Below are 26,576 nucleotides of genomic sequence, written 5' to 3'. Positions count from 1 at the left end.
GTAGAAACTACCACAAGGAAAAACAGACATCGAATGAAGAACCCCTATTACATATCAAACCTGTAACTTTTGTTTTATTGGGTCTTAAACTGTTACATAGAACCCAAAATCTCCAAGCTTTGAAATTGGCTATAACTTTGTAAGAACCTTAGAAGTGGGTCTAATGTTTGTCTAAACAATGACCACACTTGCATTATTAGCAATCCAAATCCTTAGGCTCCGCCTAAGAAAAAAAAATATATAGAAAACAAAAAACAAATAAACAGATACATTTTCAATCTTCCACAACGACATCGACTGTTTCAGAGTTTGTCCAGTACTTACCAAAATTTGGTGTTAACCATACATGTTGTGTTGAGGTATGTATATTTAAAAACATATTTTTGTAATATTATACCAAACTTAGAGAGATAGTGTGGTGGTATTATTTTGGGATCCCACACTATAGACTTGGGTTCAAGTCTCACCCCATGCATTTGATTAGGTATATTATATATATATATATATATATATATATTATTAAAAAATCCGGGAGAGCGGGGTCTTGGGAGGTCTGGTGATTCAGAAACTGATTTTTTGCAGGTTTGACTCTTGATTTCTAAAACGTTTTTTGAAATTAATATTCCCTAATTAATTCTATTATTTTTGGTAATTATATTGTTACCGTTTTATGACTGTTTTGGAGGAATTTCAATGGGCAGTTATTGCAAAATTTATTTTCATTAAAAGCGTATTGATTTCCTATGAGTTATAAAAGAACAGTTTCTGGAGAAGATGAAAAATATTTAGTTTTTCATCTATTTTGTATTCTGAGCAAGTGTTAGAAAGAGCAAGAGTTGGTTCGATCTCTCAAGGTGCAGAGAAATCGAACAAAAAGAGTATCAGCTGTTTTATCCCATAGATTTTCGACAATTTTTGACTGCTAGCACAATCAAAGAGGCAGAGTCGCGAAATACCTTAAAAATAACGACCTACTCTGCGACTCAGTTGTTTGAGATTCCATTTCATTATTTGTTCACTGTTTCCAACATGTTGTACTATGCACAGGTGACTGCAGCCGCAGCTGTATAACTAGCTAGGATTTTTTACCAGGGAGTTGAGATTCTGCAAGTGAGAGACAAACAATGGCCAAGTATATTCAACTCGAGAGCTGCTGGCGCATGATTCAGGTGCTTATCTCCCGACATATTTTCCTTTCAAACAGCACGAATTTCTATCCTTTTATTACCAAACATTTCATATTTTCCGATGAAAAAAAGAAGACGACAGCAAACTGGTCCCAGGATCCTAATGTGTAAACTTACTTACTGATGATATTAAACTTGGACCTTTGAAGTTTGGTATCTTTATAGAAGTCGCCACCGACTAAGGGAGTTGTGATAGGGTTTAAGCATTAGTCCAATTTAAAAAGAAGGTACTCTAGGAATTACTTTACAGGTTAGGAATGTCTGATTTCGGTATGTAATTGCCTGTGGTTTCAAATCTGACAACTGACAAGTTCGGACGATTGATCGCTATGAGCAATTATTGTGGTGATAATGTATTCGACCCGATTCGGTGCAATGGGGCTTCAACTTGAGCAATAATACTCATTGGTGACACTACAATATAAATAGGGGTCGTCTGATCATATTCTAAATATAACCTTTAACAGTTCTTCTAGCTCCAACTGTTGTATGAAATTCTAGCCGCCCCAATGGACATCCCAGTAGCACAAAAACGGCTAAGTAAGATCCATGAACTTGAAGCTGTAGATGCCAACCCCAAGGATGAAATGCATAATCTAAAATGTCATTCGACCAGCTGTTCCGGGATAGGAAGTGAAAACAACATCTCAAATTTTACTGAGCAACAATCAAGATTGGCTACTCTTAGGAGAGAGGATAGTGGCGGGAGTCGTCACTTCGAGGCCAAGGTTATGCTGCCTAACATCGGTTCAGCTTCATCCAAAGAAAGAGTGAGTACTGGTCGCAATGGTCCCCCAAATCCTCAAAGACGAGGAATTGTAAATTACACGAATAAACAGTATTTGAATATCTTGCAGTCAATGGGTCAGGCAGTTCATGTTGTTGATCTCTCTGGTGTGATAGTTTACTGGTAAGTATTTTGCTTTTGGCTGAACCCTCTAAAAGAAGAAAACTTATACCCTCTAGCACCATAAAACGTGCTTTGTAAGTTTGACATATATTCGCTGTTAGTATAACATATCTTGTAGAGTGATTTTGTATGTAGAGTATTGTATGTACACTTCTCATCATCCTCCACGTGTATGGAAAGAGACACGTGGAAGGCATGTGAAGCGAGACATCGAAACATGATAGCAGACATTTCATCAGAAGATGCCATCGGTCAACAGATCTGACGATCAGGGATCGAGGACCACAGAGGTATGATGGCACAGAGGAGCACCAGATAATACCCCTTGGGTATTAACGCACCCAATCCCGAGGAAGATCCCAGATCAACGGCCGGGAGGAAGTTTGGTTGACACAAATGTGACCAGACAAAGAGACACTTGTCTGACACGAGCAGACATCCATCTGCCCGCATTAAATACCAAAGAGATATACACGTGTCGATCAGCTCGTGGAAGAAGCGAGGATAACCCTTCGTGTTCAAGCTCAGGCCGCGGCATATACCGAAGACCTCTGCGTAATAGGCACAAAGCACAAGAAGATAAGATTACAACGGCACTTCAGAGATGGGACCCACGTTCTCTCCCTATAAATACCCCTCTCCAATAAGAGAGAAGGGGGACCATTTTGGAGAGCAATTAGAGGAGAATATAGGAGAGAAATAGGAAGAGTAAGTAATCCATTACTTCCGCAGACCCATGTATATTCTAAAGTCATTCGACTATCTTTGTAACCATTCAGTACATAGTGAAACACCAAACCCCGTGGACGTAGGCCTTAGTGCCGAACCACGTAAATCTGTCTCATTTACATTTCTGCATCTTACATTCAGCGTTAAACTTCATATGCTTTTATTTATACTTGTTTCTTGATTTATTTCCTTCACGCATTATTTATGATAATATTCGACTAGACAATGACAAGCCCGAAGGCTTTGAGTCGATGAATCGATATAATCATCCCATTACGCATACGATGTACGATTCTAGAATTAGGACGTATGTGAATATGTTTGTGAACACTTGTTTGTGAACACTTGGATGGCCTCGTGATTTATGTGTTCACAATTTGGCGCTAGAAACAGGGACTTGTCCCGGTAAAAGATTTATCTTATCCTGTGATTTCACCTTAAAACGCGCTATGGTTGTGCCCTTTCTGGGTTCAGCGTGCTTTCAAAACCTTTTTATTTGGGTTCATGTTCTTCATTTTCACAAACACCATTTCAAAGCAGACAAACCCGCGGCTATCTATCACGATTTGCACGTGAGGTGTTTTCTCAACTAAGACTTAATAATCCAGATTCGTGAGTCCTCGTGACGGATCTGCCTTTTCAAGAGTTCTTTTTCAAAAGTAGTCTGAAAACAAGATTCATGATCGTTTATTAAGATTTGTATTTCAAAAACTAGACCATGAAGTCTTTACATTTCTCTTCTATTAAGGGCCCTTGGGCAACTCATTTCCTTCTATTCCAATAGTCTTGCGGGTACGAATGGCGCTAACCCGATCCTCGTGGATATCTTTGGTTCTCCTTATTTATTTCCCTATGCAGGAAAGGATTAAACATGGAGAAGATACTAGAGGCAGGAAAAACCAAAGCCTCATCAAAAAGACACCGAGGGTTACCTCGGTCATGACCCGAAGCAAGCAGAAAGGAGACAAAGCTAAAACAACTGCTCAGAGGCAGGATGCTGCGGAAATCACTTCACCTATGAACACTAACTCCATTGCAGCCGCGACCTCAAAGCAGCAGCCACGAAGACTGTTGCGGCCCCCAGGCTACAGAAGCTAACAAGACTTGGTCAAGCCAAATCCATCAAAAAAAGAAGGGGTAGCAGAATCTATGACATCAGCCCGCACATCCACCAATCTTCGGAATGCCGTCAACCAACGGTCAGAATCAAACCATACCAGTGTTTTAGACCACGGGCGGAAGCTCAACCGAGGGGACCAAACTTGGAGATCAACGATTGAAGCTGATCCTCGGCCACCCTTAATACACACTGTAGACGAAGGGGGAACTGTGGCCGTAGGGGTACCAGCCGGAACTCCCAATCAGGGATCAAACCAATCCCACCGACTGATGGTAGAGCTCGAAGAATTGAAAAAGAGCCAGCATACACGCAGATGCCGTAGCTCTTCTGGCCAGGGAGAACCAAGACTTGAAAGATAAGATTGCCCAAAGCACGAAGACTAGCCAACAACTGGACGAAGCAAATTCTAAAGCGCCAGAGCCAATCGAGACCGAAGTCATCCTAGCAAATGACGCCAGGGGAAGCAGCGCATCCGATCCGGAATATGCCACCGAAGAGTTAGACTATTATGACAGCGAAGATCGAAGAAAGAAACGCTCAACTGAGCATGAGAACGTGGGATATTACCGCGCAATGGAGGAGCTGCGTGATGATATGATGGCTGAGATCAAACAGTTAAAAGCCAGACAAGGCGGAGGAAGGCTTGAAGAGGTGATGAAAGAAGCTAACTCCACGCCCCTAACTCATCGCCTGGCAAATACCCCATTCCGTTAAAGTGCCTGTCCCAACTTTTGAATGCTACGACGGATCCAGTGATCCCGCGGCACATATCCGGTATTATAACCGTATCTTAGCCCGATGGAGTCAGAACGACGCCGTCCTCTGTAGATATTTCCCATCAAGTCTGAAGGGATCGGCTTTGTCTTGGTTTGACAACCTGCCACCTGATTCCATCAACTCCTACGATCAACTCGCAGAGAAATTTCTGAGGACATACATGTACAACAAAGCTGTCAACACTGGAATGGATAAACTTTTTTCTCTGGCAATTGGCTACAAAACACGAGGGAATACACCAACAGATGGCACAAGATCTGCCAAGCCATAGGGAGTGTGGACCCAGTAGTAAGTATCAACTGCTACAAGTGGGGATTAGACCGAATGAGTCCACTATTTGTTGAGATTCATGGAAGCGTGCCTAAGACAGAAGGAGATCTTCGAATAATTATTGAAAAGTACGCTCGTCTTGAAGAAATCCAGCGTGAGAACCCGAGGGCACACGCAGAGGTCTCACCGTACCAATTCCGCAGAACAAACCAGGGGCCAAAAGAAATAGCTCAGTGGAACGGCCTCACGAAGATAGGAAGGAACGAAGAGATGAACGACGAAAAGACGATCGAAAATTCGAAGATCAGTTTACACGAAGCTCAATGCTAGCTACGCTCGGATCTTGCGAGAGATCAAAGGAAGGGAAAATTTGGAGTGGCCGTGGTCTAAGGGAAAACACCCCCAAGAACCGAGAAGTCTAAAGATTACTGTGAGTATCACTGCTTCAATGGACACCAGACCGAGAAATGCAAAAACCTCAAAATAATGATCCAAAAATTGATTGATGCTGGCGAACTCAAACATTACATACGAAAGGAGGTCGCCGAGGATAGATCCAAACGGACCAAGCAAGTCCAACTTCCAGAGGGAAACCGCACAATCAACACCATCTCGTGTTCCGAAGCCGCGGGCCCTCCCTTACAGCGCAGATAGGAAAGAGGCTACGGAAGCAGTTCGAAGACCACTGCGAATTATATAAGATTGATGGCGTAGAGGTGGACGAACACGAAGAGTGGATGGAACGCACCTATTATCTTCGATACTGAAGATATCGAAGAAGATATGGAAGATCATAACGATCCCTTGGTCCTCACACTACCAGTGGCTGGATGTAACCTCAAAAAGATCCTCATAGACGGGGGAAGCTCAGTGAACGTTCTATTCTACGACGCATTCAAACGGATGAAGCTCCATGATGAACAGCTAATGACCTCTTATTACACCATCTACGGATTCAATGGAGCACCCACAAAGCCATTGGGAGACATCGTGTTGCAGGTGAACGCCGGACCCATGAAAGTAGAAACACGATTCAGCGTGGTTGACGCCCCATCCCCCTATAACGCCATTATTGGACGAAAGTGGTTACATAAACTCAAGGGAGTGGCAACTTACTACCAATATCTCAGATTCCCTACACCGAGGGAGTGATGGAAATCAAGGGAGATCGGGTCTCTGCAAAAGAGTGCCAACCACTCAGGATCGTATCAACAACGAACAAGAAGAGCAGCGAAAAACCCGAAGGATTAAAAATAAAGAAGCTGCGAAAGAAAAGGCCATAGACCTGTTCCTCAAGGAAACCACAGGGAGGGGTTTGACAAAAGATGATAATGTCCTAAACACAGAGACAGGTACTTCAGCAGCCAACGAAGGACAGAAACATACCAAATAGCAATAAAGAACGTCCCAGTCCTCGGGGACCCGAAGCCGGTGTTCACACCAGTAGAGCCCGTAAAAGAAATCAACATAGGAACGGAAGAAAACCCGAAGATGATCAAAGTAGGGACCATAATGGACGAAAGAAGAGAAGATTCCTTAACCAAATTACTTAAAGAATACGCGGATGTATTCGCCTGGAAGCTAGGAGATATGCCGGGGATTGATCCGAAAATAATCCAACACGAGCTGCGCATCAAACCAGGCACGCCACCTTTCAGGCAGAAAATAAGAAAAGTTGCACCGGAGTATCATAAGGCAGTGGAAAAAGAACTTCGGAAACTACTAGAAGCAGGGTTCATCAAGGAAGTCAAATACCCTACATGGATCTCCAACATGGTCGTCGTTCCTAAGAAAAATGGAGGGGTTAGGATATGCATCGACTTTACTAACCTCAACAAGGCATGTCCAAAGGACAGCTATCCCCTGCCAAGCATAGATCAGCTGGTTGAAGCAGTGGAAGGATACGAAGAGCTGTCATTCATGGATGGATATTCTGGTTACAACCAAGTAGCCCTGGCAGAAGAAGATCAACTACACACACATTCTACACCCCGCATGGCCTTTATTGCTACACTAGAATGCCCTTTGGACTTCGAAACGCAGGGGCAACGTACCAAAGAATGGTCGATGCTATCTTCAGGCCATGGATTGGTAGTACCTTAGAAGTCTACGTTGATGACATGCTCGTCAAAAAGTAAGCTGCGCAAAGATCACCACCAGGACCTGAGAGATATTTTCGAAGCAATGAGGAAACATCACATGAAAGTAAATCCAGAAAAATGCACTTTCGGTGTCACCTCAGGGAAATTCCTCGGATATCTGGTAACAAAAAGGGGCATTGAGGTAGACCCAGCGAAGATTCAGGCCATAGTAGAAATGCCATCTCCGAAGAATTTAAAAGAAGTGCAGAAGCTCAATGGGTCCATAGCAGCCTTGGGCAGATTTATTGCCCGATCCTCGGACAAATGCAAACATTTTTTCAATATTCTCAAAAAAGGGAGTAAGTTTGAATGGACCGCAGAATGCGAAGAAGCCTTCCAAAGAATCAAGGAACACCTGGCTTCAATTCCAATCCTGCAGAAGCCTGATCCTGATGAGGTTTTGGCATTGTACATAGCAGCGACAGAAGACGCAGTTAGCGCAGTGTTGGTCAAAACCAATACGAAGATAGAACAACCTATCTATTATGTCAGTAAGACCCTCAATTCTGCGGAAAGGAACTACACGAAGATCGAACAACTTATCCTGGCATTGGTGTGGGCTACTCAAAAGCTGAGAACCTATTTCCTAACTCACTTCATCCGCGTCCCATGCAAAGCACCACTGGAAGCAGTCCTCAAAAGCGCGGGAAAAGTAGGCAGAATAGCCAAGTGGAACACCCACCTGGACCAATTCAACATCATTCATGAAATTCAACATTCCCAAAAATCCCAAGTTTTGGCGGATTTCTTAGCAGACCTCCCCCTGGACAACGACGAAGAGATTAGGGGAATACCAGAAGCCGACGAGAGAAAGCAAGGATCCATTGATGTCCTCGAACCCGCGAGTCAAAGACAATGGGAAGTCTTCGTTGATGGTTCCAAAAATAAGGAAGGGGCAGGAATAGGCATTGTCATCACCACCCCAACTGGAGAAAGGATCGTACAGGCACTCAGGTTAGAATTCAAAGAGCATACTAAAACATCGTCGAATACGAGGCAGTCGTACATGCCCTCCGCTTAATAATAGAGATGGGGGTAACCGATGTAAGACTGACAAGTGATTCGCAGCTTGTCATACGGAAAATAGGGCTCGAATACAATGTGTACGACGACACCCTCTCAGCTTACATGGCCTTGGTCCAAACATTGGCATCACAAATTCCGAACATCAAGTTCCGGCACTTATGCAGAAGGGATCTCAGGCACGCGGATGCCCTAGCATATATATCATCCATGCTGAAGGACAAGAGTATCGAAGCTATCAAAATAACAAGGGTATACGACCCTCGATTGCAACACAATTTTCCTTTGCTACAAATCAAGATACAGTGGAAGAAAATATCGAAGATCAGGTGGGAGAAGACATCCGTGACGATTTTGACGAAGAAGATATCCTGTCAAGAGCAAATCAAGACGAAGATTTCAGCAACGAAGATGATTGGAGAATGATGATCCATGCGTTTCTCAAGGATGGAACCTTACCCGCGGATCACAAACAAACAGGAAAATACTCTCCAAAGTAGGAAGATATGACCTTCGGGATGGAATCCTGTACAAGAAATCTTTCCTCGGACCGTTACTACGTTGCTTATCCAGGAAAGAGGGGCATCGAATTCTAAACGACATCCATTATGGTGACGCAGGAAATCATAGCGGCATGAGATCACTAGCCGACAAAGCAAAAATGCAAGGATATTACTGGCCCACAATGTACAAGATGCCGCAAGAATGTCCCGACGATGTGAAGAATGTCAGCGTTTCGCCAAAAAGATACATGCACCAGCAACAACGTTGAATTCTGTGGATAGTCCGTGGCCATTCGCAAAATGGGGCATAGATATCGTGGGCCTTTCATCGAAGGATCAGGGAAAAGACGATTTTTGATAGTAGCCACGGACTACTTCAGTAAATGGGTGGAAGCCAAAGCCTTAGCCAGGATCAGAGACGTGGACGTGTTTACTTTCATATTCCAAAACATTATTTGCAGGTTCGGCATACCAGCGGAAATCGTGTCCGATAATGGTAAACAATTACAGGGGAAAAACATAGACATGCTCTTCGACACTTTCAAAATAAGGAAAAACAAGTCCACCCCCATATACCCTCAAAGCAACGGACAAGCGGAAGCTACCAACAAGACCCTCGCCCTTATCTCAAAAAGCAATTAGACGAACACAAGGGGCGATGGTGTGAACAGCTACACAATGTATTATGGGCATACAGGACAACACGAAGATCTGCCACTGGGGATCCCCTTTCTCCTCACTTATGGAGCTGAAGCAGTCATCCCAACAGAGATCCTCATGCCAACCACAAAGACCGAAGCATGGGAGAAAAATCTCACAACAGACATGATGTTAGAGAGACTGGACGACCTGGAAGGAAGGAGGGAAGCAGCATTGCAGAAGATGGAAAATTATCAACGGAGACTAGCGAGGGAGTACAACAAAAAGGTAAAGCTTCGAAATTTTGTAGAGGGCAGTATGTGCTAAGAACAATCCCGCAGTATCAACGAGAGAGAAATGGGGAAAGTTAGCACCTACATGGGGAGGACCTTTTATAATACACGACATTGCGGGAAACGGTTCCTACTATCTTCGCAATCTGAAAGGCGAGGTCCTCCGGCACCCTTGGAATGCTAAATGGCTCAAACCGTACTACCCATAGGAGCAGCGCAGCTTTGCATCTGCGTGGAATACCAGAAGAAGAAGGCAGCGTAACCGCTTTACATGTTTCTATCTCTGGACGAGGAGTAGCAGGCCTCAACCTATCAATCAAACAAGCTTTTTGGGAAATCTTCAAGTAAACAAAATTTATTAACAATATTGGGGAAAGTAGTTAATCTACAATCTCTCAGGGCTCCCCTATCAGTGTCTATGAGTGTAAGACCAGGGGGAAGGCACCCAGCAGAAAGAGATACCCAACCAATTTTAAGGCAGTGGGTCGACGGAATGGGTGCATGTAAATATTTTCAATTAAGCATTCCATATCCTAGAACGCTGCCTCGGCCCCCACCGTTTGGGAATCCTCTGGCCCAGGATTCGCCAGCGGGGTGACAGGTCTCAAGACGATCACGAAGGTATTTACCTTCGGTGTCGCACTCAACACTCTCAATTTTTACAAAACCAGTTATTTCTTAGTTTAATCATTCCATTACTTTAAAATAAAAAGATGAATTGATAACGCAGGTACGCCAAAAGGATGATCCATTTCATAAAGAGTTGATTACAAGACTCGGCAAATAAAGAAAACAGGCAACAAATCAAAAATGATCCGAAATTATATAATCAACGAGGATCAACTTCCTATGACTAATAAAAGAAATCTACTTGGATGACACAGCTCCATCAGCGGGGTTGTCTCTGCGAGACGAGGGTACGCTACCACCAGAAGAAGGCCCAGAAGAACCAGGCAAAGGTGCGAGGAGGGGACGGCGCGGATAGTTCTTGACAAGTCCATGTTCGACTTTAAGGCCAAGTTCAATCTTATCCAGGACTTTGTTTGTCTCTTCATCCAACTGACATCGAGCCTTATAAGTGATAACAGCGGTCCGCTGATGGGCTTGAGACAGCAATACAGATAGGCGTTCCGTCTCTTTGGAGGCAATCTCCGCTGCTTCCCCACGAGACGCGGCCAACCCTTTGAAATGATTGGTTTGTCCTTCCTGCTGCACTAAGGCAGATTGAGTCTTTTTAAGCTCATCATTTGCTGTGTGAAGCTGTCCCTCGAGTGCTGAAAACAAAAAATACCAAGGGGTTAAAACGAAGAAATAACAAAATCACACTCGATAAAACGAGGTTATACCTTCGACATTAGCCGAAGCCTCCTCATACTCATTGACAACTGCGTCCCGAGCCTCATCGAAAAAGTCATATTCGGTGGATAGTTTCTCATAATCCGTTTGAAGGTTCGCAAGAGCAAATTGACTGGCGTCTAAATCTACTTGTTTCATCGAATCCAAGTGACGAAGATGGTTGACTTCATCATTCACCTCCCCCATCCTTTTATGAAGTCGATACACATTCATCTCAAGATCTCTTTCAGACTCCACTTGGCGAGAAACATCCGCTCGACACGCTGCTAGGGCTTTAGTAAGTGCACCAACCTCGGCCCTAGCATTATCTCTTTCCTCGGAAAAACGCAGCATACTAACCCTAACCCCAGGGCCTAAGAAAGAACGAGCCTGTTGTAACTCTCCTTCTAAAAAGCGCACTCTAGCCTCTAAGTCTGAAGCATGTTCTCGAGCATCACGCAGATTGTCACGCGTCCATAGCAGCGTACCATTAAACAAACAACGGTCATGATTGTACTTGTTTTGCATATCAACCATCAGTGTTCGCTTTTCACGCCACTCAGCTGTTAAGGCGTTGTGCTCATCAGCACGAGCATTCCACTTTGCGGCTTCACTCTTCAACTTACCCACCAACTCTGCAATACGGGATTTCTGTCGTTCCCTTTCTTTCCGAAGCCATATCAACTCGGGGACTCCACCCACTGAAGATAGGGTGGGGAGACTCAGACAGAACACCAAAATATATATAGGGAATCACAAGGAGTAAAGAATCCGTAAAATACAAACCTGTGAAGGACGAGACACTTCTCCAACTCATTGCGGACTATAGCAAGCTCTGAACGAAGACTCTCCTCAGCATTGCCCAGCTGTTTTTTTTCTTTCAGACGGCCCTTCAGGTCATTTATTTCCGCTTCAGCTGCAGACAACTCCTCTTCCCTATGACGAAGCTTGGCCTCCAACTTTAGAGACTTTGCTTTAAAGAACTGTCATAGAACATGGTTACAATGTTCGCTCCTCATCATCTACGTCACAATTAACAAACATTATTATACCAAAGGAATCAGATATCACGAAAAACACAATGCGCGGATATCATAAAAAGAGTACAAGGATTTACCTCTAAAACACGCTGCTGGGGATAACCGTACTGGTACCCATCAACTATGGCCATCATATCAGCAACATATGAGGGAGTATCAACCACTAAATTAGCTTCCGAAGCTCTAAGATCTTTCCCCCACATCTCAGCAACGCGGGCTTCAGAAGACAGTTGCATCATTCGACGAGTATAAGCGTCGGAATTCTTCTCACCAGTGACCACGGGGGCAGGGTTGGGGACGAACATCAGGTTTTTCTTCCTTAGCCAATCCAAAATGGCATTTTCACCCTCAGGTATTAGTGAGAAAGTAAAATCCTCGGAAGGAGACTCAACCGCAGACTTCCCCTTGGCGGTTATCTCCTCACCCTCGCAAGCCTCGACATTACTAACCTCAGCACAACCACCTGCGTTCTCAGCCTGCTGATCAGTGGTACATTCTTTTCCAAGGTCCCCAAGCACATCCCAATCATCATGTGGGGAAAGCAATGAGAAGTCCTCGTCAAGACCCATGGCAGCAGTTACATCGAAGGATTCCCCCGCGGAATATATCCTACCGAAAGAGAATTCTGGGGAAATCACGGGCAAAGTACCCACACCAACAATGTCATCACCAGCAGGGGCAGATCCACTCCCACCAGTACCACAGACGGTAACATTACCCTCAGCCTCACCATCACCACCCGCGGCAACTTCAGCCTCACCATCACCACCCGCGACAACCTCTTCTTCATTACCGCCTTCTTCATCAGAGTAAGAAGTGTCGGTACGCTCTTCTCCGTTGGACATTTCTTCATCCTCACCATACCCTTGGTTTACGGGACTCGTAACCTCCTCATTACCCTCAACCTCACTGATAACCGCAGTAGAAGATTGCTTGGGTCCAAGTTTCTTCTTCTTCGACACCTACAAACCAGTACACATCCCACAAAGACTCATTTTTTCCCTCACTTCAAAAATGAAAATTATTTCAAGCAAGGAAAAAGGGGAAAAAAGATGGAGAATACAAGAAGAAACTATACCTTGGCAGTAGCAGCAGCACTCTTTGATGAATGGATAACACCAGAACCCTCATCCTCATCTCCATCAACGACATCCAGAGCATAAGAAAGTTCATGACCGCGAAATTAGGACGCCAAGGACAGAAATCTCCATAACGAGCAGGAGGAGTTTCACGAGGCTTGCTATTGTCAGAAGGACGCCAACCACGTGGACCCGGAATCCATCTGTAAGCCCAAGGACCAACTACCTCAATAACAGTAGCATGCCATTCATAATCATGGTCACGCTTAATCCTTTCACGAGCAGGAAAGAGCTTCCGGTTAGCAGATCCCTCAGTACCAGGAACATACTTCAGCTTGGCGTCACTTACCTCACTCAAGAAACGAATTTCACCACGGGGAGCAGCAATGTTACGAATACTAACACTCCACGGCTTACGGTTTCTGTTGTTGACATAATCCCCAAAAGAACTGTTAAAGTTCTGAGGAGTGTACCACTCCCTCTCAGCGGGATTTGGAACATAGCAGGTCATCATAGTCTCTCCCTTGCTCCGCAGATAACATTCCTTCAGTGAACGAAGATAATTTCCAGATAGTTGTGATACGGAACGATTATGAGTGTTCGTAGAAGAGACTTCGCGATTAGCCAACACGTCATAATAAAAGGAGTCACCCGACTTATATAAGGGCAACATAAGACCCGCCTCGAAGGCTCCAACCGTAGTCAACATATGAAACTCGTCAAACTGATAATTAGCAAGGAGCTCGTAGGTGATATCATCGTCAGGAGCATAGAAGCGAACCTCAAAAGCTTGGAGTTCATGTTTTTCCTTGAACATATCAAGATCAATATGCTTGAAAGTGACCTTCTTCTTACCCACTGAAATGTTGCGGATCACGAGGACAGTTTCTTCCTCGTCTGCGGAATCAGAAGTAGGACCCGATTCCGAAGCTTTCCTTTTAGAAGGAAGATTTGTAGACGGATCATGTCTCGATATGGTACCCTTGGAGTACTTCCCTTTGGAAGAAACCGCGGGAGGAGGCGGCAGAGATTTATGCGGAGGCGCTAAAGGAGGAGCCATTGAACGAAGGGGCGGAGCATCCACCACTTCATTACGAGAAGGAGAAGCCCGCGTACTCCTAGAGTCATCACGAGGAGGAGCCTGCGTACTCCTAGAATCTTCACGAGGACGAGAAGAGGCGCGGTTAACAGCATACCTAGACCCAGAGGGACCCTTCGGCATATCCCCTTTTTTAGAAGGAATAATCTTCACAGCGGAGGAAGAAGAAACCCTATGACCCCGAGGATCAGACAACGAAGACTTGTGAAGACCTTCCTCAAGTGGAAAATCTATCAGGATCTCTACGCGGAGGGGATCTTGGTGGACTAGACGGCGGAGTTTGGTAAGGAGCCCGCGGACGATCAGACATATCTACAAGGAAACACAAAAACAGTTTAAAGAAGAATACGAGGAGATCACTAAAGATCAAAAAACCCATAATTGATGGTTCATTCAGATAAACATGAGAAACCCTAAGAAACTAAAAAATACTCCATCCAGGGATGATACTCATACACAGACTCACAGACGCTGTAGACAAATAACAGGGGCAAGCATATATGCTTCGACATATATGATCTTCATCACAAAACCAAGAACACATCAGCAGGAGACAAACGAATAAAAATACAGATAAAACAATGGTGAACAACCGATAAGAAAATCCCATACCTGTATAAAAGAGGACGACAAGCACTAACTGCAGTAGAAGAAAGGAGGATCGGAGGTATCGACAGATGCAGGGGCAGCAACAATCAAGAACAGAAGAAGCAGAAGAAAGAAACAGAAAATTGAATGCTATATTCCTCACAAGGACGGTGATAGTAAATGACTAAAGAACAAGAACAAGAAAACAAGAAGAGAATGAACACTGACAAGAAGAGGATAAAAGTTTTTTTTTACATTCTTTTTCCTATTTATGAAGCTAGAGAAGACAATAACTGCTCCTCTTACCAATGAGCAGTTACGGGAGAAGTTAATGCAAAGTGGGAAACGTGTAGGACTACCATTCTTCTTCAAAATTGTGAAATACTCCCAAGTTAGAAGAAGAGGGGCAAATTGTATGTACACTTCTCATCATCCTCCACGTGTATGGAAAGAGACACGTGGAAGGCATGTGAAGCGAGACATCGAAACATGATAGCATGCATTTCATCAGAAGATGCCATCGGTCAACAGATCTGACGATCAGGGACCGAGGACCATAGAGGTATGATGGCACAGAGGAGCACCAGATAATAGCCCTTGGGTATTAACGCACCCAATCCCGAGGAAGATCCCAGATCAACGGCCGAGAGGAAGTTTGGCTGACACAGATGTGACCAGACAAAGAGACACTTGTCTGACACGAGCAGACATCCATCTTCCCGCATTAAATACCAAAGAGATATACACGTGTCGATCAGCTCGTGGAAGAAGCGAGGATAACCCTTCGTGTTCAATCTCAGGCCGCGGCATATACCGAAGACCTCTGCGTAATAGGCACAAAGCACAAGAAGATAAGATTACAACGGCACTTCAGAGATGGGACCCACGTTCTCTCCCTATAAATACCCCTCTCCAATAAGAGAGAAAGGGGGACGATTTTGGAGAGCAATTAAAGGAGAATATAGGAGAGAGAAATAGGAAGAGTAAGTAATCCATTTACTTCCGCAGGCCCATGTATATTCTAAAGTCATTCGACTATCTTTGTAACCATTCAATACATAGTGAAACACCAAACCCCGTGGACGTAGGCCTTAGTGCCGAACCACGTAAATCTGTCTCATTTACATTTCTGCATCTTACATTCTGCGTTAAACTTCATATGCATTGTATTTATACTTGTTTCATGATTTATTTCCTTGCACGAGCATTATTTATGATAATATTCGACTAGACAATGACAAGCCCGAAGGCTTTGAATCGGTGAATCGATATAATCATTCCATTACGTATACGATGTACGATTCTAGAATTAGGACGTATGTGAATATTGTTTGTGAACACTTGTTTGTGAACACTTGGATGGCCTCGTGATTTATGTGTTCACAAGTACTTAGAACGCTTGATATCATTACAGGAGTCGAGCAGCTGAACAACTTTATAGCTACTCTGCATCAGAAGCTGTTGGTCAGCATATCAAAGGCTTTGTGGTTGAGGAGCATGACATCATAGAAGCAAACGAAATAATGCGCACGATTACTTCAGGGAAAAACTGGACAGGGCAGTTCCGAGTAAGGACCAAACAAGGGCAGTCCTTACAAGTAGTTGCCACCAATACCCCATTTTATGATGATACTGGTACTTTGGTTGGGATTCTTTGTCTGTCAAGTGATCTGCGGCCATTTCAAGAGAACATAGTACCAATTCCTTCAAAAGACGATTTGCATCCCAGCTCCATTAGACTGAGTAAAAGTGGTCTAACAACATCTAAACCTAGTTTTGATTCACAGCACAAACCTCCGAAAGTTATATCTTCAATAACATCGAAAATGGTATGCTTTGATCATTTCAAATCGTTACCAATTCTTTTTACAAGCTTACATACTCCACTCTATCAATGGTTACTTTCTGCCACTTGATTATCATAACCTTCCATTAGGCGTCAAAATTGAGGGGGAAGATGTGGCTGAAAATGAGAACTTCTCATGAAAGCACTAAGAAATATGACAACCAGGGTGGTCATAACAACATGATAGCTTATAAGTTGAAAGGAATATCATGGGTATGGGAATGCCAACACAATCAGGTTCCGGAACCAAAACAGTTTGGTGGAAGTGAAGCCTCTAGTTCCTTGTCCTATAATTTTAATTATAATAGACCAAGTAGCTTGGGCAGTGGGAGTGGTACCAGCATAACTAGTAGTAGCAGTAGCAGCAGCTCCAGTCCTTGTCTTAAATTGTCCACGGGAGACTCATTGAATTGTGATATCTCGCGGGAGGACTTGACATTCCGTGAACAGATTGGGCGAGGTACTATATATTTTTTATTATTTTTTTTGTTGCATATGACCTTTTCAACAATGAAGTTCTCTTCTGTCTGATCTTTTATTATTGGATCTCAGGTTCATGTGCAACTGTATATCATGGTCTTTGGTGTGGCTCGGTATATTTCCTTTTCCTTTTGAGTATAAAATTGGTGACTAAAGTGCCTTGTCTTGCTAATGCATGAAAGTTACAGCATTTAAATGTCAGACAACATTGTCAATTATGATAATAGTTTGGTATCTTAGGTTTTTCTTGCTATCAACCTTGCCAAACGTCCCAAATCTCACTAGTTGCCTGGGTTTTGTTTAAACAAACAAGTCAAATGAGTCATGGTAGCAAGGTTTAACATTCTGACCCAGCAGCCTGACCCTAGCAAAGTGCAGTGCAGAGAATTTACCTCATGCTGTTATAAGAAACTCATTTTCACTTCTTGGCTTCTCGCAGGATGTTGCTGTAAAGATATATTTCAACTTTGAGTACTCAGATGACTTTCTACGTTCCTTCAGACAAGAGGTTGTTTTTGAACTTAAGATAGCTTTTGTTATCTGTGATGTTGCTCACAGAAAGTTCTGAAGATACTGTTGCATTTATCTTGCTGCCTCCTCAGGAGTTCACTGTGTTGCGTTTTAAGATCAATACATGTTCTAAAAGTATATTTTCTCCATGAAGGTATCACTTATGAAGAGGCTCAGGCGTCCAAATGTGCTACTCTTTATGGGGGAGGTAACTTCACCTCGGCACCTGTGTGTTGTCACCGAGTTACTCCCACGGTTAACGCTCCACTTTAATCAACCAGATATCCATTGTCCACAGACTTGTTGTTAATTAACCTTTTGTGTAATTCTAAGCAAACAACTGATTTCCTGTTGCAGCGGAAGCTTGTTTAAATTGCTTCAACGTGACACTTCTACATTAGGTTGGAAGCGGCGTGTTCTTATGGCTTTGGACATTGTTAGTCTGCTCCTGCCAACAATTACTACTGGGTAGAGTTTATTGGACCAGATTTTCCTAACGATAATTAATACCGCATTTTTGTTTGCTTGTTTTTTTGTCACTTTTGCAGGCACGAGGTATGAATTATCTACACAGTTACGACCCATCAATTGTTTATCGTGATTTGAAGTCATCAAATCTGTTGGTTGATAAGGACTGGACTGTGAAGGTACTTGGTTGTTATGCTTCTTGTCTATAATGCAAGAAACATCCTTTGGTCATCTTCTTAACATTTGTAGGTTGGTGATTTTGGTCTTTCTCGATTCCACCACGCTACATTTCTCTCAACAAACAGTGGGAAGGGAACGGTATGTACATGTCATAGTGCATGAGTTCTTTATGCATGGGAGACAGATAACACCAGATGATAAAGAAGCTGCACAGAGGTAAAAGTCAGTGGGTTTCTTTCCAAAAATATGTTAAATTTGTTTTTAGATAGTGGAAGGTAGCCCCATTGCCCATATGGAAAGCACAATCACTGGTGCTGAATACAGCAAGCTAATTATAGTTGATTGATCAATAGCAGCATTTTAACGGTATTTATACGGGCAGAAGTTGCTACATTATTCTGTTGACATTTGTTCTTTAGGCTCCATGGATCTTGTTGCTATCCAATATTGTAACTGCAGCTAGAGAGCCAAACTCGACCCATGTATGCAGTCAACCTTTAAGTGAATGCTATTCGTAAGTCTTTCATTTGTTTTTGTACAACTAACCGAATCAATCTCAGATAGAAATGTAAATTCAGAGTGTATCACCAAACCTTATGAAACACCTCCTACCCTTTTTGCGAGGAGAGATTCTAAGAATTTTTTTTCTTTTCTTTTTTTTTTTTAGAGAAAGACCATTCTCTAAGAACTGAATTACACTCCCAATTAAAAAAAATCCAGGGTAGACCTTAGACAGTTAGGACATCGGTCGTTCCCTGTTTCCAGTTTTATGGCTCTATATAAATGCAGCTCAAAACATGGGCACTTGTTCTTCGGCAATCCATACGAAAATAGTATAAACCCTCACCACCCCTTCATCACTGTTTGTTTCCAAAATGCATGGTATTTGGGCCACATGCTGGTACAACACTACGCTGACCTTTCCACATCCATACACTGATATACACCATTTAAATAAGCATATCTTACTGTCTCCTTTCATTCTATCGTTGCAGCATTTTTCTGTCATTACAGATCCCCACCATTCTTCAACATTTAAGGTTCATCATTATCTATTATAATCCGAATCCAGATACAAATTTGAGAAGTGAGTGAGATTTTCACGGAAAATAAAGTAGGCACATGGAACTGGATCTGACTTTGGTAGATCCTTGGCATACCTCCCGCTGTAACGCTGTTGGACTAATTTTGGTTATGCAGTTTTTTGAATAAAATATAATTAGACCTTCTTTTTTTATTAATCAATAGTGACAAGGAAGTAGTGGGATTTTCCATGATTGTTAAAGGCTGGTACCGCATTTGTTAAAGACGGGTACCAATCCAGGATCCAACGGTCAGAATTATTTCGTCTCATATGAATTGTTACCCGCCCCGCTAAAAGCGGTATCCCCCTTAGCAATCGTCGGATTTTCATCAAATCAAGGTGATGCAGGATAACCCATCCTGGCACCTATTTTAATTAATTGTGGTACATGATTATGATAATTTAATCTGCAGCATATAATTGCTAAGTCAGTTAAGCAGTACCGATGTAAACAGGAATAGAATCACTTAATTATCATGTGATAGAACCGAAAAAATGGCTTTTGAACACTAAAGGTCGAGTATGGTGCTGTTTTGTGATGTTACCTTTAAATGTAATTGGCCAACTAGATGACACTTTTCTAACTCTTTGTGCTTTTGTTGAGAATATAATCTCACTTCTGTAAAGTTGTCACTTCTATTAGCCAGTGTATGAGAATATGAGCTAGACAAATTCTTGCATATAAATTAGTAAGCCATTGCAAACGTGCTGTGGATCCATTTTGCGAAGCAAGACTAGCTAGATGCCAATTGATATATGCACATTTCGCCGATTAGCACAAACCAAATCTCTTTGTATTATAAAGTTGGTCAAGATAACTTCAATTATAAGCTGTGAACTTCTTTCTTTTGGGTGGTACTGAAGCAATCCACTTTCCCGAAGAAAAAGTGGAACTGAAATCAATCACGAATGAAGATTCTAGTTCCAAAAGAGAGATGGATTCGTAATTATTTTATACAAGTTCAACTTCTTTTGAGAACTTCTTTCAAGAGTCGAGTGTTTTTGAGGACCCTTTACTTGGCACTTTGTTTTGTTCAACATTGTCACTCTTTGGTTTCCCGATTTTGTTTAAGACCCACATTTTAGTTCACTTCAAATGCCAAAACTACCCCTCATAAATACGTTCAGATAAAGTGCACTCCTAACTGCTGAATTTAACTACACCAACCGATGACCTGGTGTGACACCGTGAGTCTTTGACCACCCGACCATGTAAACTAAGATTAAAATTTAATTTTTGATTACGTAAAAGAGATATTATTATTTTTTTATTTTATTCTAAAAATTAGATTAAACTAGAAAAGTCTTTTCAGAAAACGGAGGAAGTCTTATTATGTTTATTACATTGATTAATCCCATCAAGTTTGCGGGTGATATTTTGATTCTAGACCGAACACTAAAAAGAAAATGGCTCAAATTATAGATTGGTTTAGTTATCTTTCCGAGGAGCTTTCCCTCCGTCGGGAAATACAGGATTACCAATAAAACTTGAGGATGAAGTCACTCGTCTAGCGGGGGAGGCTCTTTAGAGACTGGACTAAAAGGAGAGGAACCCGATAACCTCTTACCATAAGAATCTCCACCCTAACAAGTTCCTATACTTTTGACTTTCAAATCTGGTCTTATTTCTTTTTTCTAAAAAGGAAAGGACAAGTACGGTTGTTTACTGACTTTTTAAAGGAAGGAAGCACGACCGACAGTAAATCCTATGGACTGGAACATTGGTTTACCTAACCATCAAATTCACTGGGAAAACTAGCAAATTGCTAGTTTGCGGATCGGGAAAGGTCTATGGCGCTTTGCGGTGCAATCTTTGCATCTCGACAACCATCAAATCGCTAATAATTATTGAACTAACGAGTCTTATTTGTCTCCTATAAATATCTTATCAAAACTAATTTCCATACAAATTTCTTATATTTTCAATCCCCTTAATATGGCTTCTGTTTCCCAATCTTCTCAAACTAATAATAAAGCTCAGATGCAAAGCTTCCTATACAAGGAATAAATCAATCTACAAAAATAACGTATATTTTGCGCTAGATTCTATCACAATAATAAGGAATCATCTTTTGGGTAGAGAGGACGTGATCCTACGAGGTTGTCCATGCAATCAATAAAAAAGTCGCATTATATAATATTGGAATCATACAAGCCAATCGAGACAAAAAGTGTAATACCTCGATAATCAGCAGTGCTTGGACAAATGGAATATAAGTGATGGTTTGTCTTTTCCTATCACTGAGGTCTCTTTAACACAGTTGTTTTCGGAGTTGACAGAAAAATTTGCAGTTAAACGTGTTTGGGCGGGAGTAATCCTAGGATGGGTGACCTCACGGAAAGTTATCGCTGGAAGACCGTTGTGATGCCCGATGAAAACTCCACATTGTCGGATAACTGCGGTGGATAATGGGGACAGTATCGATGGAGGGTCGGGAGATTACCTATGGTATCAGAGCCGACGAAGGGGCAGCTGTCGAGGGTGGGAAGGTACGGTGGACGGGGTTTGTCTAGGTGCTTGTCTCATGAGGGAAAAGGAACGTGGAAGATCTGGGATTGTGTATATTCCGGAGTCGAGGACGGCTCCAATTTAAGGTGGTTGTATTGTAATATCCCGATAATCGACAGTGGTTGGCCGAGCGCAATATAAGTGATGGTTTTTCCTTTCATATTACCTAGACCTTATCAGCACAGTTGGCTCCAGAGTTGGCAGAAAACTCTGAGTTAAGCGTGTTCGGGCTGGAGTAATCCTCCAGGGATGGGTGACCTCCCGGGAAGTTACGTTGGATGACCGCAATGACGCCCGTTAAAAATCTCACACTGCCGGATAACTGCAATGGTTAAGTAGGCCCAATATCAGTGGAAGGTCGGGTCATTATAGAAAGAACGATGAAACTGATGTTGATGTGGTAAGCACAATTAGAGGTTTTGTCAAGTTTTTAAAAGTGAATCTTAACTTGGTGTGATCTCTAATAAAATTATTTTTGCAAATAGCAGGGAATGAAAGTGCAAAGAATATTAGTATAGAAAACATGACAAAGTTTTCGCATATCAACATTGCTGCAACATCTTAAAGTCGTTGACCATGTAAAATCCATCTTTATTGGACTACATGCATCAAGTGCTAACTAGATCTCTATACTATTAGACTACTAGTACATCAAATTTTATAGGATCTCAACCTGGTTAACTATGTTCTTCGCCAGAGCCACCTGACCAAGCGCATACTGGTATACATATTGGTAATCCTTCTCCAGATTTAAAAACACTCGTAAAACTGAGAAAAAATACCCATGAAAGAATTTTAATTAAGTGTTTTAACGTGACCGAGTTAATGTCTAACAAAGCATTATAGTAGGCAGTTTCGCTTAGCTACAACTTTATATATAGCGAAATCAAGTACTATGGGACTTCCCGCAGTTTTAACATAGCAAATTCCATTCGCTTAGCTAAACAGTGGATCACGTATGATCCCGTAGGCCAACACAATGGTGGAGCAATTCGCTTCGTTATAGCTTAATTAAAGCTAAGGGAAACGCGTACGAAGTTGCACCTCACTATGGATAAGGGCCATCCTTTAGCTAAATCACACGGAAACTCAAAAAGTGTCAAACAATTCATTTTGTTTTTTATTTCCGAATTTTATTTCTATTGATTTATATAAATAATATTTATGGGTAAAAAAAGTTTTAAGAGAAAAAATAGATATATAATAGGAAAAAAAGGAGTTTTGGTAAAATAAAAGAGTTAAAAGTCAAAAATTAGGAGTAAAACTGAATATTTGGAAATGGAAACTAAGAATTCGTTCAAAATCATACGAAAACTGAGTTTTCATAAAATAACTTTTCAAACGGAAATTGAGTTTCCGTATGATTTCCCTTAGCTTAAAGGGGATCAGATCCGATCAACTCTTTAGAGTAGCGAAGGCATTTTACCACATTAAAGCGAAACAAAAAGACCATAATAGTTGGATATTCTACCATTAAGCTATAGTGAAGTGAAATCCAACACAAGCTAAACGATGAGTTCAAAAAATTACTCTATGAAACCTACAGATAAAATCTCTATTTCTGTTTTATTTTCTGTGGACCCAGAAATTTTATGGATGCAAACTCATTTTAAATTCTATAAAAGCTAAGAGAGAAGAGGCCCATAATAGAGCATTTTCCGTTTGGGTGTCTCTTGGCTATAATTTTTTTTTCTTATACGCGGAAGCCGAACCAGCCCCTACCAGTTGGACTGGTCCCACAACCAAACCTAACACCGCCAAATCCACTATACAACTAATCTATCATAAACTTTTACGGCGAGGATTGAACTCCTGACTTTCTTCTTACTGGAGTTGATGGGATACCACTGAGTTATGCTCATGGACCCAGAAGAAACGACTCAAAACAGTCTTACCATAGCCCTTGACCTCACAAGTCAGAAGACTCACTGTGGATAGGTGAGTGTATTTGAATTGGACCTGCTCAAGGGCAGGGGTCCTGTGTGGTGTGGTCTGCCAGGGTCGAACCGAAACCTACCCTGTCTTGAGACAAAAACTAAATATAGAGGGTAAAGTGGTCATTCATACAACTCCCAAAAACCTAAACCCTTGCCAAGGTCACATCTCTTCCATGTGACCTTCTGTAAAAGCTCATTCTCTGCCTCACTGTTGAGTACTTAAACAAAGCCAACAAAAAAATCATTACAGTTTCTATCAATTCAATACCAAAGAAAAAGGGAGGCTTCATTTTCATTTTTAAAGAGAAGAAAAATGAAAGACCAACAAACCATCTCAATCTGTTACTGAACTCAACATTTCTTTACATCTACTGGAATTCATATTTTCAGTTGTAGGTAAAGGAAAACCCCATTTCAACTACTCAGTTTCTGGGTATTTAAAAAATCTATTAAAAATGGCAGAATTCATTGGGAGAACAACAAACATCAAGAATTGCAGAAAAGGGTTTTATGTTAAAATGAGATTTGTTCATAAAAACGGAAGAAATCATGAAAAGAACAGCAACTTCTTCAAAAGATACTTCAAATGGCTTGTCTGGATTACTCTGTCTTTATACTTCTTTACTTCTTATATGATTACTAGTACCAACAAACCTACTACTTCTCTTTCTAAAACAACTATTACATCAAAGAGTTCTCGAGCATTATATGAAACCAACAATGCAGCCACATTTTTGCAACACCCGAAACCAGAAATTTCTAAAAAGTTGAATGGATTGAAGATCTACATTTATGATCTTCCATCAAAATACAGTACTGATTGGTTGTCAAATAAGAGATGTAGTAATCATTTGTTTGCTTCAGAAGTTGCTATTCACAGAGCTTTAATGGGTAGTGATGTGAGGACATTAAATCCAAATGAAGCTGATTTCTTCTTTGTACCAGTTTATGTATCTTGTAATTTCAGTACTGTCAATGGGTTTCCTGCATTGGGTCATGCTAGACCTTTATTAGCTTCAGCTATTCAACTCATTTCTAATGAAATGCCGTTCTGGAATCGAAGTCAAGGTTCTGATCATGTCTTTGTTGCTTCTCATGATTTTGGAGCTTGTTTTCATGCAATGGTAAGATAAAGACTCAGTCTTTGAAACCAATGTGTGATTTTTTAGTCTGGGTTTTGATTAAATTGAGCTATTACTGATTAAATTTTGTTAATTTCTGTTTGATTTTGAAGGAAGATGTAGCTATAGCTGATGGAGTTCCAAAGTTCCTGAAGAAATCGATTATATTACAGACATTTGGTGTCAAATTCCGGCATCCTTGTCAACAAGTTGAGAATGTAGTAATACCACCGTTCATATCTCCAGAGAGTGTTAGATCAACGTTACAAACAATGGTGGTGCCGGAGAAGAGCAAAAGAGACATTATGGTGTTTTTCAGGGGCAAAATGGAAGTTCATCCCAAGAACGTCAGTGGTCGATTTTACAGCAAGTAATTTCCTGACTTAAACTCTATTAATTTTCTAATAATCATATCTAAATGACCAAATTACTCTTATATAACCTAGTTAGTAACAAATTAAAGTCGCTTTTCACGTAAGCCATTCAAAATTATGATCATTTTAGTGGACCGAAATGTGAACCGTGGGAGCTCAATCCACCTGAACAAGGGCATTTTTAATCATTTGGAAATTATAGAATTTTAATTAGTGGTATTAATGACTTCTTTATTGTTTTTTTTATTTACAGGAAAGTAAGAACGCAGATATGGCAAAAATTCAATAGGAATCGAAAGTTTTATCTAAAGAGGCATAGATTTAGGGGATATCAATCAGAGATCGTACGGTCTAAATTTTGTCTATGTCCACTAGGATGGGCCCCATGGAGCCCAAGATTAGTTGAATCTATAGCCCTAGGATGTGTACCAGTCATCATAGCAGACGGTATAAGATTACCTTTCCAAGGAGCAGTAAATTGGCCAAAGATCTCATTAACCGTTGCTGAGAAAGATGTGCGGCATCTCGGAAAGATACTCCAACGCGTGGCAGACACAAATCTGTCCGCCATACAGAGGAACCTGTGGGACCCGTCTATAAGAAAGGCCCTACTCTTTAACAACGAGATTCAACAAGGTGACGCCACGTGGCAAATATTATATTCTCTATCCAAAAAGCTGCATATGTCGTACAATCGATTAAGACTCTCTGGCCAATGAGATTGCGACACATGAGATGCTTTTACGTGGTTTACGGGACCAGGAATGACAGCAGATATTAGCTGGCATACAGCTGGGATTTGTTCTTGAACTGCTCAAAAACAGTTAAGGCCCCTGTAAATATGACCTGGATATGGGACACCTTTATGGCAAGTTAGTAAATGTGGTGGACATGAAGAGGCTTGAGGGTCGATGTCTGAGGTAAAGACATTGGGAAATGAGAAATGTAGATAATAATAAAGGTAATAATTACATCAAATTTTGTGAGAATATGTGAATTAAGTACTCCGTATTACGAAAATTGGCAATTTGTAATTAAATTCTAATAAAATTGACAACTTTTTCCTTGATAAGCAAGGTTTCGGAGACTTTATTACTGGGTTTTAGAATTCTTTTTGTATGTATTGCTTATGAGTGGGGCAATGAAGATTGAGGACAGCTAATATAAGTGTGGATGTTGGTATGTGATTGTCAGAAGTCTTTTAAGTTTTGGAGGTTGTGTGGTGTTGGAGGGATAAGTTGAAGTGGAGAGTCTGGACTCTGGAGACACTGGACTTGAAAGATACGCATGAGAATCGCCATCGCCAGCTCCTCAACACTAATTTGTCCGTTGGG

General features: G+C 41.6%; 2 protein-coding genes across 2 annotated transcripts; both read left to right on the top strand.

The window, feature by feature from the left end:
* Window positions 1-1,696: 1,696 nt before the first annotated feature.
* On the top strand, window positions 1,697-18,563 carry LOC113311966 (leucine-rich repeat receptor protein kinase EMS1-like). Its single transcript, XM_026560747.1, has 9 exons — window positions 1,697-2,097; window positions 16,148-16,562; window positions 16,670-17,039; window positions 17,132-17,172; window positions 17,499-17,620; window positions 17,927-18,005; window positions 18,118-18,216; window positions 18,287-18,355; window positions 18,483-18,563. The coding sequence occupies exons 1-9, from the start codon at window positions 1,697-1,699 to the stop codon at window positions 18,561-18,563; spliced, it is 1,677 nt and encodes a 558-aa protein (XP_026416532.1).
* A 5,459-nt stretch (window positions 18,564-24,022) lies between these two features.
* Window positions 24,023-26,334, top strand: LOC113313242 (probable glucuronoxylan glucuronosyltransferase IRX7). Its single transcript, XM_026561982.1, has 3 exons — window positions 24,023-24,871; window positions 24,982-25,238; window positions 25,496-26,334. Exons 1-3 carry the CDS (start codon window positions 24,203-24,205, stop codon window positions 25,959-25,961), a joined length of 1,392 nt encoding a protein of 463 aa, XP_026417767.1. The 5' UTR covers window positions 24,023-24,202; the 3' UTR covers window positions 25,962-26,334.
* Window positions 26,335-26,576: the final 242 nt, after the last annotated feature.

This window comes from Papaver somniferum, chromosome 9, assembly GCF_003573695.1.
Source record: "Papaver somniferum cultivar HN1 chromosome 9, ASM357369v1, whole genome shotgun sequence".
NCBI classification, from domain to species: domain Eukaryota; kingdom Viridiplantae; phylum Streptophyta; class Magnoliopsida; order Ranunculales; family Papaveraceae; genus Papaver; species Papaver somniferum.
This window is presented reverse-complemented; position numbering and strand designations above follow the sequence as displayed.